Consider the following 13608-nt stretch of genomic DNA (forward strand, 5'->3'; position numbering starts at 1 on the left):
GTGGCTGCCTGTTGTCATTAACTTACTGATGTGTTCAGCTAGCTCCCATTGGTGCATTTCTTCTCCTTCAATAAAGGATACTATGAGAATGAAGCAAATTGATAATAGAGCAAACAATGTAAAACATATTTCCAGTTTACTTCTATCTGAATCATATAAGAGAAAGTTGGGTTTCATGTCCCTTTAAGGTAGGGATGTTCAGTAATAATCTAGACATTTCTATTTCTGGAATTAAAAAAATATATAGTTTTGTTAAATCAGGAATAAAATATTGCAGGCTGTGAGGAATTTTTAAAATAACTTTATTATAGTTCTGATAGTTTGTACAGTATAAAATGATTTCAACTCGGAGCATTCAAGATTTTGATACAGAATTAACTTAGAGGGACATTAAACACCTTGTGTCCTTTGTCCTACGCTCTCTAGAGTTAAAAAAAATTAAATTTAGGTTTACATGATGCTGCAAATGCCCTAACCAGCTCTTTTAATTTGCACGTTAAAGTATTTGCTATTAAGCCTCCCTAGGGAGCGTTGGACAATTTTACACAAAACCAAGAGATGTTTAATGTCGATTGTAAGCTCATTTGTTGCTCACTAATGTCACATTTGAATATGTGTAGTATCTTTGGTCATCTTTCTTTACATGCACAAGGATTTCTGCATCGCACTTTCTGTTGCCAGAGTTCCATTAGTTCTTCGGGAGAATACTGAGGTGAAGATAGCATACCCGTTTCACACTTCTTCTCACAAAGCCAATGATTGTCCTGTTATGAATAAAATAAAAAAAATCACATTAACAAAGTGACAATTACTTTATACAATTACTGTATTAATATTTCCTAATACAATAAATAACATTTTAAATTATAGTTTAAACCTGAATGGGGAAATAAACACTTTCAAAGGGATATTGTAATACATGTAATATTTTTATGCGTTCAATTTAAAGGGACAGTCTAGGCCAAAATAAACTTTCATGATTCAGATAGGGCATGTCATTTTAAACAATATTCCAATTTACTTTTATCACCAATTTTGCTTTGTTCTCTTGGTATTCTTAGTTGAAAGCTTAACCTAGGAGGGTCATATGCTAATTTCTTAGACCTTGAAGGCCACCTCTTTTCAGAATGCATTTTAACAGTTTTTCACCACTAGAGGGTGTTAGTTCACGTATTTCGTATAGATAACACTGTGCTCGTGCACGTGAAGTTATCTGGGAGCAGGCACTGATTGGCTAAACTGCAAGTCTGTCAAAAGAACTGAAATAAAGGGGCAGTTTGCAGAGGCTTAGATACAAGATAATCACAGAGGTTAAAAGTATATTATTATAACTGTGTTGGTTATGCAAAACTGGGGAATGGGTAATAAAGTGATTATCTTTTAAAACAATAAAAATTCTGGTGTAGACTGCCCCTTTAATAAAAGTGCATTTTAGTTACACCTTATATAAAACTTTGGGGCAAGGGGCTCGTACCGCCCCACCTAAGTCTCTTTAATTTTCTCCTGTCTTCCTCCTCTACTAAGTAGCTCATTTACTCTTTAGAATGTGGAACAGACTATGGATATATCATTTCCTTCTTTGCTTATATGTATCTTGGACCATGTGTGATTAATCAGTTGTAAATTGAACATTTTTCTTTATTTATAAGTGTTAAAATATGCTTAATCCATCATCTCTTCCACTGATGAGGGTCAGGCAGAAGTAACGCCCCTTTTTCATGAGCTTTATCAAATCTTTTATTACAGACTTAGAATCTTACAGAAAATAAATAAGCATATAATTATGTAACATAACACAACCACATTCTTTCGACATTTGGAAAGAAAAAAAAGAATATTACTTTGTAGCTCATGAAAAAGGGGCGTTACTTCTGCCTGACCCTATATGTCCCGAAATTTGCTCTACCGCATCTAAATTTTAAATGGAATACACCATCTTAAATTTGTATAATTTTAATGATGCTACTCTTTAGCTTTGTAACTGTTGACATTCAATAAAAATTTATTTTAAAAAAATGCATTTAAAAATGTATTCGAATTGTTTCTCAAGAAAATTCTCTCTTTTTTTTATAGCAAACCTATTCTTAAAACAGGTTCTCATGAAGAAAAAAAAATCAAAATTTTGCCAAAAACCTTCTACTAATCTTACGAGGAATTAGCGTTAATTCTTGATTCTAAGAAGACAAAGGTTTTTCAGAAAGTGTTTTCTATTTCAATGAAAAATTGTAAACCTAGTAGGGTTTATTACAGATTTACTGCTAGTAGTATACAAAAACAAAATACTTCCTTAGAGGTACCTATTGTTGCACAATTATCACTTCTGTTCAACTGATTTTGGATTTGTGCGTTTATCAGTTATAATCAATACACACCCTAGGAAGAAGGCACATGCATTGTTACATACTTATTTTAACTTACCTGGTATCGTCTAGGTCCAATTGCAGACATCCAAATTCCCATGCTCACATCTTCACCCTAAAAAAAAAGAAAAAAAGAAAAAAAGAAAAGAAAAAAAAAAAAAAGACTTCTGGTGAATTTAGATAACATGAGTCATGTAAAAGCATATTTTTTAAACTGAATAACTTACCTGAAAAAGGTAAGTAGGTGAGGTATAATTGATCCCAACTTTTTTCCCATTACGGATATAGGATGGAAACATTGGTACTTGTGTACATTATAATTAATGCAACGTGCATAACATACAGATTCTCTTGATGCTGCCAGCTGAGCTTACATGCTTTTGCCAAAATAGTACTAAAAATCCCTTTTTTATATAAGGTTGGGATAAGTTAGTAATTCCACACAAAATGTTTAATTATGAGTAGTTAACATCTGAGTTTAATGTCTCTTTAACCCCTTTGCTACTAGGAGTTTTAGACAGTGCTGGAGAATTTTTAGCATATATGCGATCACTCCGCTTAAACAGAAATAGAGCTTTTTACCTATGAAAACTATATATATATATATATATATATATATATATATATATATATATATATTTATTTATACTTTTAAGTAGACAACTCAAAGTGAAAGTGTGTTAGGAGGAGGGGTATAAGAGTTTATTTTTTGTCCCTTCTCCCATTTTCCCCCATGGATGACAGATTATTCATTAATATATAAGCAATAAATGCAGTAGACCATTATGTATAAGATATTACCAGTTGACGCAGTGTAATTTTATTCGTCATTATGGTTTCTAGATAAAAAAAAAATCTGTCTACTCCAAGAAAATTGGTTTAAAAATCATGAACATGATATCGACTACTTTGTTCAGTTTGATAACCGGACACTTAATCAACTGGAGAACCTCGTCTTTTTGTACCCTTGGATTGACAAGGTGTCCTTTCACTTCTTAAGTGAACATAATGCTTTATGTTTTCTGTTATTTTTTTTTTTTGTTCAAGGCATTTGTATCATGATCTCATGTAAACTTGCCATGTATAATTGTACAAAACAAGATGTTCTAATAAAGAAAAATTGAAAAAAAAAATGTAGTGATCCCCCCTCAACCATCCCACCTCCCTGATCTCTCCAAACAACTCTTTAACTCTCCCCCCCTCCCACTAGTGGCGACCATCTGAGGTACAGCTGAGTAAGGGTTTGGAGCCCGAAGCGTCGCCGTGATGACTTTGACCTTTATGTAAAAAAAAATATATATATATATATATATAGCCAAGTGGAGACAAAAATTGTGCTGTTGGATTGTATTTATTTAATCTGCCTGTCAGTACCCAGATTATGTTTTTTTATTTATTTAAAAAAAAATATTCTGTAGTGGTGACCCCTAAATCCCCTCTCCCCGCGATCATTAGTGAGGATGCCCCGCCCACTTCCAATTCCCCTTTTCCGCAATGTAGCTAGTTCCTATCCCTCCCTCTCCCCGGAAAACTTTTTCTGTAGCGTAGGGCACCTCTGCCTCCTTCCCTCCCGCAAGTGTTCTGTCAAAATGTTCTACTGCATCGAGATTTGTTACCTCCAAGTGCGCATGCGCACAATTACGTAATTGCACTCCACATTTTTCAAAAGAATGTGTGGAATGCGATTACATAATTACAAGCATGCGCACATTGGCCTAGATTACGAGTTTTGCGTTACAGTGCGGTACAGCTATTACCAATGAAAAATTGGCCGGTGTGCCGGAATGGCCGGTAACGCATATTATGAGTCGCGGTGGTATAGATATACCATAAGCATTTTAGCCTGTACTCAAAAAAAATGAGTGCAGGATTTTCCATAGCGCAGTATTACAGGTTGTGCGGTCCGGCTAAAATGCTTGCGTTACAGCCTATATCGACATGAGCCATTCCGCCATCTGAGACCAGTAGTTATGGATTTTGCAAAACAAAAATGTTTCACAAAACTCATAACTAAAATGTTACAAAACCCAAAAACGACCTATTAACCCCTATTCCGCGCGCACACCCACATAGTCAACACTAAATAAATCTAGTGACCCCTAATACACTGCTCCTCGACATTAAATAAACCTATTAACCCTTAAACCGCCAGCCCCCCACATTGTAACTAATAAACTAAACCTATTAACCCCTAAACAGCCATCCCCCCACATCACAAAACACTAAATTAAACCATTAACCCCTAAATCTAACACCACCCTAACTTTAAACTTAAAGTTACAATATAGCTATCTTAAAATAAATAAAAACTTACCTATTAAACTATAAATTAACCTAACATAACTATTCTAATAAAATTAAAAAAAACTACCAATTAAAATTCCTAAATTACAATTTTAAAAAAACCTGACTACAAAAAATAAAAAACATAAATTACAAATTTTAAAAAACTGAACACTACGAAAAAAATTAAAAACTCTAAGCTTACAAAAAATAATAAACGAAATGATCAAAAATAAAAACAATTACACCTAATCTAATAGCCCTATAAAAATAAAAAAGCCCCCCAAAATAAAAACACCCCCTAACCTACAATAAGCTACCAATAGCCCTTAAAAGGGCCTTTTGTAGGGCATTGCCCTAAGTTAAACAGGTCTTTTACCTAGAAAACAAAATACAAAGTCTCCCCAACAGTAAAACCCCCCAAAATAAAAAAAAAACCTAAGTCTAAATAAAACCTAAGCTACCCATTGCCCCTAAAGGGCATTCAGCTCTTTTACAGTGCCCAAAAAATCCTAATCTAAAAAACAAAAACACCAAAAAACATAAAAATCCCACCAACTAACACTAACCCCATAAAATCTACTCATGATTCCTGAAGTCCAGACATCGATCTCCACCCATCGCTCGGGCATCTTCTATCTTCACCCCGGCAGCGCGGAGCGAAGCTATCCAGGACTGGCGATGACAGCCTGCGCGAAGCGTCCTCTTCATACGATCACCGCTGTACACTGAAGTTGAATGCAAGGTACCGTTTAAAAATGGCGTACCTTGCATTCCTATTGGCTGATTTGATTCTTCAAATTCAAATCAGCCAATAGGATGAGAGCTACTAAAATCCTATTGGCTGATTTGAACAGCCAATAGGATTTCAGTAGCTCTCATCCTATTGGCTGATTTGAATTTGAATCATCAAGTCAGCCAATAGGAATGCAAGGTACGCCATTTTTAAACGGGTACCTTGCATTCAACTTCAGTGTACGGCGGTGATCGTATGAAGAGGACACTGCGCGCAGGATCAGGCAATCTAAGGGAAGAATCTGGGTGTGGTGTATGCCAGATGCCAGGAGAACGCTACCAGAATAGATAAATCCTATTTTAAAATTTGTTGGAGGAGGGGATAATGATCTGGGGTAGTTTTTTAGGACCTGGGCTAGCATCCTTAGTTCCACTGAAGGGTCATATTAATGCTACAAAATACAAATACATTTTAGACAATTAGGCGCTTCCAACATTGAGGCAACAGTTTGAGGAAGATCATTTCCTGATCCACGTGGTTTCGTGAAGACATGGTTTGACAAGATGGGTGTAGAGGAACTTGAGTAGTCCTTGACCCCTTCCAAATACCTTTAGAATGAATTGGAATGCAGATTGCGTGCCAGACCTTCTTGTCCAACATCAGTGCCTAACCTTACAAAGAACTAAGATAAATGTAGCCAAAATTCATTAAAAAAAAATAATAAAAAGGTTTATTTGTTTTATTTTCCAATTTCCAAACAAAATGAGTCCCATATCTCCATTAAGAAGTGATATGATTCAGTACAAGAATTATCCACCAGAAAATATACGAACATAAATACACTGTTAGACAAAACTTGTTTCAGTGATGTATTTCATGTTTTATGGCATTTTTATCTATGTTTTTTTTATATATCGCTACCTATGTTTTAAATAGTAGGCACTATTTGTTTTATAAACAATTGCCAAATATGGCCGCAGGTAGCGGAATTCAGCTCTTTTTGGAGTCAGATTTATTCTAATTTTAGTGCAACAAACAAAGATCTATATTTGCACAGATCTTTGTGTGTTGCACTTTGACACATACCGTATATACTCGCTTCCAAGACGCACCTATAGATAGGTCGCACCACCTAGATAAGTCGTAATAGGTAGATAGTTCGCACCTCGTAGATAGATCGCAACAGGTAGAAAGTTACACACTAACCTCCTTTTCTTGATTTTGCTAGTGGGACCGCAGAACTGCGCACCATACCATTGCTGAAGAGGTCTGGAGGTCCAGGGGAGGGCTCGCACAAGTGGCCCAACAAGGAGCTCCATGAACCCGGGAGAAGGGGCCGCCAACACACTCTCTTGGAGGTCCAGGGGGGACTCACACAAGTTAACGGACAATTAGCTCTATGAGCCCTGGGAACATTGACCGGATGCAGCGGGAGGGAGAGGGGGCCGCCCGCGCACTCTCCTGGAGCTCCTCCCTGGCCAGCATGGAGCTCCAGGGGACGCCCTATAGAGCACCGAAATACGCGTCCGCTCGTCTACTCCGGAGGGTCCCTTGCAAACACGCACAAAGGATGGCATGAGAAACACCCTGAGGAGCGAACCCATTTCGAGCGCGGGACTGCGGGGCTCCTGCTCAGCCTCAAGGGGGCGAGCAAAATACCATCACTTGAGAGGTCTGGAGGTCCAGGGGTGACTCGCACACAAGTTAACAGACAATGTCTCCATGACCAGACGCATTGACCAGACGCACCAGTGGGGAGAACATTAACCAGATGCAACGGGGGGAGGGAGAGGGGGCCGCCGTGCACTCTCCTGGAACTCCTCCCTGGCCAGCATGGAGCTCCAGGGAACGCCCTATAGAGCACTGAAATACGCGTCTGCTCGTCTACTCCGGAGGATCCCTTGGAAAAACGCGCAATGGCTGGCATGAGAAACACCCCGAGGAGCGATTCCATTTAAAGCCCGGGACCGCGGGGCTCCTGCTCGGCCTCAAGGGGGCGAGCAAAATACCATCACTTGAGAGGTCTGGAGGTCCAGGGGTGACTCGCACACAAGTTAACCGACAATGTCTCCATGACCAGACGCATTGACCAGACGCACCAGTGGGGAGAGGGGGCCACCCACATACTCTCCTGGAACTCCTTCCTGGCCAGCATGGAGCTCCACGGAACGCCCTATAGAGCACCGAAATATGTGTCCCCTCGTCTACTCCGGGGGGTCACTTGGAAACGCGCGCAAAGGCTGTCATTAGAAACACCCTGAGGAGCGAACCTATTTCGAGCGCGGGACCGTGGGGCTCCTGCTTAACCGACAATTGGCTCCATGACCCCTGGGAACATTGACCGGACGCACCGGGGGGGGGGGGGGGGGAGAGGGGGCAGAGGGGGCAGCCCGCGCACTCTCCTGGAACTCCTCCCTGGCCAGCATGGAGCTCCAGGGGACGCCCTATAGAGCACCAAAATACGCGTCCGGACAAGGGGAGGATCCCTTGTCCGGCACTGCGCTCATAAACCGGGACCCGTCACTGTGCTTGACAACCGGGACGGCGGAACTCGTGCTCGGCCTTATGGGCGCTTGCACCATACCATCGCTTAAGAGGTCTGGAGGTCAAGGCAGGGGAACAATGCCCAGAATTGCGGGGGGGGGGACCGTTCCCACACTCCTGGAACTCCTTTCTGGCCAGCATTGTCTTGAGGTCCTGGGGGGGACTCACATAGGTTACACGGTAATGAGTTCTACAAGCCAGGGGAACAATGACCAGACAAACCGGGAGGGAGAGGGGGGCCCTGTCCACACTTGCGGAACTCATCTCTGGCTTGCAAGGAACATCAGGGGGCACCCTAGAGTACTGAAATCTGTGTTTCAAAAAATCTCCTCGATGGTGCCTCGAGCTTGTAGGCAATATGTTAGGGGGGGCCCGGACTACAATTATACCGACTTTTTGGAACTCTGGCTTGGCAAAAGGGGTACGTGCACAATCCCTAAACTTTGGGTCAGGGGTCGAAAACTTGCCCCGGTTTACGCACAAAGGCTGACATGAGACACACTCTGCGCAGCGCCCCTCGGCCCCAGGGCATGCTGCTGACCCACCACTCGGTACGCGGATCCCCAAGAGAGAGAAGCCCTGCTGCCGCCACAGCTCCAGGTGGAGGGAAACGGGAGGGAGCACCCCTCGGCCCCAGAGCATGCAGCTGACCCGCCGCTCGGTACGCGGATCCCCGCGAGGGAGAGGGAGAAACCCCGCTGCCGCCGCCTCCAGGTAGAGGGAAACAGGAGGGAGCGCCCCTCGAGCATCCCGCTGACCCGCCGCTCGGTATGCGGGTCCCTGGGAGGGAGAGGGAGAACCCCTGCCAGCGCCTCCAGGTGGGGGGAAACGGGAGGGAGCACCCGGCTGACCCACCGCTCGGTACGAGGGTCCCCGAGAGGGAGAACCTCCACCTCCAGGTGGAGGGAATGCCTCTCGGCCCCAGAGCATCCGGCTGACATGCCGCTCGGTACGCGGGTCCCCGGGAGGGAGAGGGAGTACCGCCGCTGCCTCCAGGTGGACGGAAACGGGAGGGAGCGCCGCCCGGCCCCAGAGCATCCAGCTGACCCGCCGCTCGGTACGCGGGTCCCTGGGAGGAAGAGGGAGAACCCCTGCCGCCTCCAGGTGGAGGGAAACAGGAGGGAGCTCCCCTCGGCCCCAGAGCATCTGGCTAAACCACCGCTCGGTATGCGGGTCCCCGGGAGGGAGAGGGAGAACCCCTACCACCAGCGCCTCCAGGTGGAGGGAAACGGAAGAGAGCATCCCTCGGCCCCAGAGCATCCGGCTGACCCGCCGCTCGGTACGCGTGGCACCGAGAGGGAGATCCCCCGCCAGCGCCTCCAGGTTTACGGAAACGGGAGGGAGTGCCGCCTGGCCCCAGAGCATCTGGCTAACCCACTGCTCGGTACGCGGGTCCCCAAGAGGGAGAACCCCCACTACCTCCAGGTGGAGGGAAACGGGAGGGAGCGTCCCTCAGCCCCGAGCATCCGGCTGACCCGCCGCTCGGTATGTGGGTCCCCGGGAGGGAGAACCCCTGCCAGCGCCTCCAGGTGGAGGGAAACGGGAGGGAGCGTCCCTCAGCCCCGAGCATCCGGCTGACCCGCTGCTCGGTATGCGGGTCCCCGGGAGGGAGAACCCCCGCCAGTGCCTCTAGGTGGAAGGAAATGGGAGGGAGCGCCGCCCAGCCCCAGAGCATTTGGCTGACCCGCCGCTCGGTACGCGGCTCCCCGGGAGAGGGAGAACCACCGCCAGCGCCTCCAGGTGGAGGGAAATGGGAGGGAGCACCCCTCGGCCCCAGAGCATGCGGCTGACCCGCCGCTTGGTACGCGAATCCCCGGGAGGGAGAGGGAGAAGCCCTGCCGCTGCCGCCGCCTCCAGGTGGAGAGAAACGGGAGGGGGCACCACCCAGCCCCAGTGCATCCGGCTGACCCGCTGCTCAGTACGTGGTTCCCCGGGAGGGAGAGGGAGAACCCCCGCCAGCGCCTCCAGGTGGAGCGAAACGGGAGGGAGCACCCCTCAGCCCCAGAGCATCCAGCTGACCTGCCGCTTGGTACACAGGTCCCCGGGAGGGAGAACCCCTGCCAGTGCCTCCAGGTGGAAGGAAACAGGAGGGAGCGTCCCTCCGCCCCAGAGCATCCGGCTTACCCACCGCTCGGTACGCAGGTCCCCGGGAGGGAGAACCCCCGCCGCCTCCAGGTGGACGGAAACGGGAGGGAGTGCCCCTCGGCCCCAGAGCATCCGGCTGACCCGCTGCTCGGTACATGGGTCCCCGGGTGGGAGAGGGAGAATCCCCGCCCCTCCAGGTGGAAGGAAACGGAAGGGAGCGCCGCCCAGCCCCAGAGCATCTGGCTGACCCGCCGCTCGGTACGCGGGTCCCCGGGAGGGAGGGATATGGAAAGCCCCTAATCTGCTAGAAGTGGTGCCCCCTAGTGGCTTTGCTCCATTGACCATCCTGATCCAGTTTAAAGGGATCTCTAACGTAACTCCCTCATCCTGTCTACAGTAAATTGCAATGGAGCGGTCTCCTTGTCCCAGCTCCGGTTGCCCCCTCTCAGACCCATCTCTCCCCCTCAGACAGCCAGCCCTCTCTCCATACCCATCCTGTCGGCACTCCCCTATGGTTTCGGGCTGCCTCAGTCACACTGCCTCCGTTGTCTCCCGGTGGCAGGCAGTCGGGACAATCCTCAATCGCCAGAGGAGCACTTCTACAAGGATGGTGGCGTCATCAAGAAGGTGCCTTCGGTGGAGAGGGAAGGCCATTGCAGGGGATCACCTTTCAGGGGCCCCCTCTCAGACCCATCTCTCCCCCTCAAACAGCCGCCCCCTCTCCATGTGCCCATCCTGTCGGCACTCTTGAATGCTCAGGGGACACCTCCGGTATGCCTTCCGGGGGCACCTTTTTCGACCTGTTTCTACAACTCAGGCGGCAGCCCCTACTCCACCCCGTCCCGATAGGCACTCTACTGCCCTCACGGGCCACCTTGCTTACGCAGCCTCGCGACTGTTCTCTTTTGCTTTGGAGCGCTTCTTCCAGGGCGGGAAATAGTTGAAGAACGGCCACCTTTGGGGGAAAGCAGGACCCCATCTCTTCCCCTCAGGCAGCTGCCCCCCCTGTCCAACCCCGTCCTGTCGACACTCTCCTACACTCACGGGACACCTCCGGTACACCGCTGCCACACCCCGATGGCAGGCTGTATAGATGTTCCTCTTTTGCAGGGGAATGCTTCTCCATCTGGGGCCCCCGTCTCTCCACCTCCGGCGGCCGCCCCTACTCTACTCCGTCCCAGTAGACACTCTCCTGCCCTCACGGCAACCTCTGTTCCCTTCCGGTGGCAGGCGGTCGGGATGGTTCTCTTTGCCTTGCAGCACTTCTCCAAGGGCGGGGAATCGACAAAGAGCGGTCGCCTTTAGGGGGAAGCAGGCCGGCGCAGGAGATCCCCTTTCAAGCCCCCTCTGCGACCCGTCTAACCACCTCAGGCGGCCGTCCCACCTCCACTCCCGTTCCAGTAGGCACTCTCCTGCACTCACGGGCCACCTTGGTTACGCAGCCTCCGTTCCCTCCCGGTGGCAGGCGGAACGGTTCTCTTTTGCCTTGGAGCACTTCTCCAAGGGCGGCGAATCGACAAAGAGCGGCCGCCTTTGGGGGGGGAGCAGGCCGGCGCAGGGGATCCCCTTTCGGGGGTCCCCTCTCCACCTCAGGTAGTTGTCCCACCTCCATCCCCGTCCCGGTAGGCACTCTCCTGCACTCATGGGCCACCTCACTTACGCAGCCTCTGTTCCCCCCCGGTGGCAGGCGGGCGGGACGGTTCTCTTTTGCTTTGGAGCGCTTCTCCAAGGGCAGGGAATCGACAAAGAGCGGCCGCCTTTGGGGGGGAGCAGGCCTGCGCAGGGGGCCCCCTCTCTGACCCGTCTCTCCACCTAAGGCCGCCGTCCCACCTCCATCCCCTTCCTTGTAGGCACTCTCGGGTCACCCTGCAACGTTAATGATCCTTCCGCAGGTTCCCCTACAGAAAATCTTGTTACGACAATTCTAGAAAGTCAAGTTTGATCATAATCTCTGGTGCTCCACCAGGGCCGTCGCCAACCCCGGCAGGGCCGATCCAAGAACCGAGGTTATTATAGGAGTTACCAAAAAGGCCGGGATCCCCGATGTAAAGATCCCTCAGGGTTAGCGCTTGTCGGCAAGTATTAGCTCTAGAATAACCGCTTCTCAGTGCCCCACCAGCGCCGTCGCCAACCTCAGCATGGCCGATCCAAGAACCAAGGTTATCTAGAGTTACCAAAGAGGCCAGGATCCCCGATGTAAAGATCCCTCGGGGTCAGCGCTCATTGGCATACATTTGCTCTAGAATTACCAAAGTTATCCAAAGGAACGGTTGGAGCAATCAAAGGAACCTTAACTGATTTCATGAGCCATTCGCAGTTTCACTGTACCGACCACGCGTACTAACTATGCTACTGGATGGATCAAACAGTTAGCCCCACCAAAGGCTTCATTGGAGGGATGCAGGAGGGATGGGGGCCCACTTCCTCTCTCTGCAAGCCCAGCAAGGACCATGAGCCAGCACCCACAGCACCCTCCCCGACCCATCCACCATTTTGGAGAGCAGGCAGAGGAATGAGTCCTGCAGGACCTGTCTTGGGTCCTAAAGGCTTAAAAGGGGTCCACAGCCATCTCCCGGGGGTGGCCTCTCAGGATGAGCAGCATACAGAGGGGAACAAGGGTGGCTCAGAATGGTAGCCCAGCATGGGGAGACAGGAAAGGGACGCCCCTCTTACTGGTCCATGCTGGTGGAACTACTCACAGCGGGCTGCCTGGGGTAGGGGTCCAGGGCACAGAAAACTCGCTTAAATTAGGCACAACTCGCCCAACCTAAAACCGGGAATGCAAAAAGAGGCAGGCCTGGGCCAGCAAAGGTCATGCTCAAAGCCGCAAGAGGGAACCCTTAAAGTCATATATATGCGGCCCCCATAAGGGACACACCGACCTCAGGGCCCTCCCTGGCTGGGGCAGTGGTGGCAAGATCGATCAAGTAAAGAGCGCCTCACAGGGTAACACTCAATGGCTTCACCACGAAGCCCAAGGGGGGAACCAAAGTAATAATAGGTAGCCCTGAGACATGGAGAGAGACCTCAGGAAATTCTTGCTCCTTTGAACCAGAGTGGAGAACCTATGACATTCAGCCAATGTTATGGAACTCAGACTCAATCAGAATCAATAAACCCATAGGTTGCCCGGCAATGAGTTCCGCAAGTCAGGGGAACAATGACCGGACGTACTGGGAGGGAGAGGGGGGCCGTGCCCACACTTGCGGAACTCCTCTCTGGCTTGCAAGGAACACCAGGGGGTGCCTTAGAGTACTGAAATCTGGGTTTCAAAAAATCTCAGAGGGTGCCTCGAGCTTGTAGGCAATATGTTAGGGGGCCTTTCTGGGGGGTGGGGGGTGGTCTACAATTATACCGACCTCTTGGAATTCTGGCTTGGCAAAAGGGGTACGTGCACAATCCCTCACCTTTGGATCATGAAAGTCAGGGGTACCTAGCTTGCCTTGGGTTTCCCCCGGAGAGCTAAAGGAAGTGTCAGGGAGGGAACTTTGGAGCTTGAGGGCGAGTGTTTCTTCAAGGACGGGGGTGGCATTGCGGGGGCATCCGCCTGTGGGGGTAGCAGGTCAGCACAGGGGGATCTCCTTAAGGGGGCCCCTCTCC

At 48.7% G+C, this 13608-nt stretch overlaps 1 protein-coding gene across 1 annotated transcript in view; it reads right to left on the reverse strand.

Annotated features, from left to right (window-relative positions):
• Positions 1 to 285: 285 nt before the first annotated feature.
• Positions 286 to 13608, reverse strand: part of B3GALNT2 (beta-1,3-N-acetylgalactosaminyltransferase 2) — a 453609-nt gene continuing 440286 nt past the window's right edge. Inside the window, exons 11-12 of the mRNA XM_053711078.1 lie at positions 2419 to 2475; positions 286 to 764 (exon numbers count right to left, since the gene is read on the reverse strand). Of these exons, the coding sequence (XP_053567053.1) occupies positions 630 to 764; positions 2419 to 2475 (192 nt within the window). The 3' untranslated portion in view covers positions 286 to 629. The remainder of the gene's footprint in view (positions 765 to 2418; positions 2476 to 13608) is intronic.

Source organism: Bombina bombina, chromosome 4, assembly GCF_027579735.1.
Source record: "Bombina bombina isolate aBomBom1 chromosome 4, aBomBom1.pri, whole genome shotgun sequence".
NCBI lineage: Eukaryota > Metazoa > Chordata > Amphibia > Anura > Bombinatoridae > Bombina > Bombina bombina.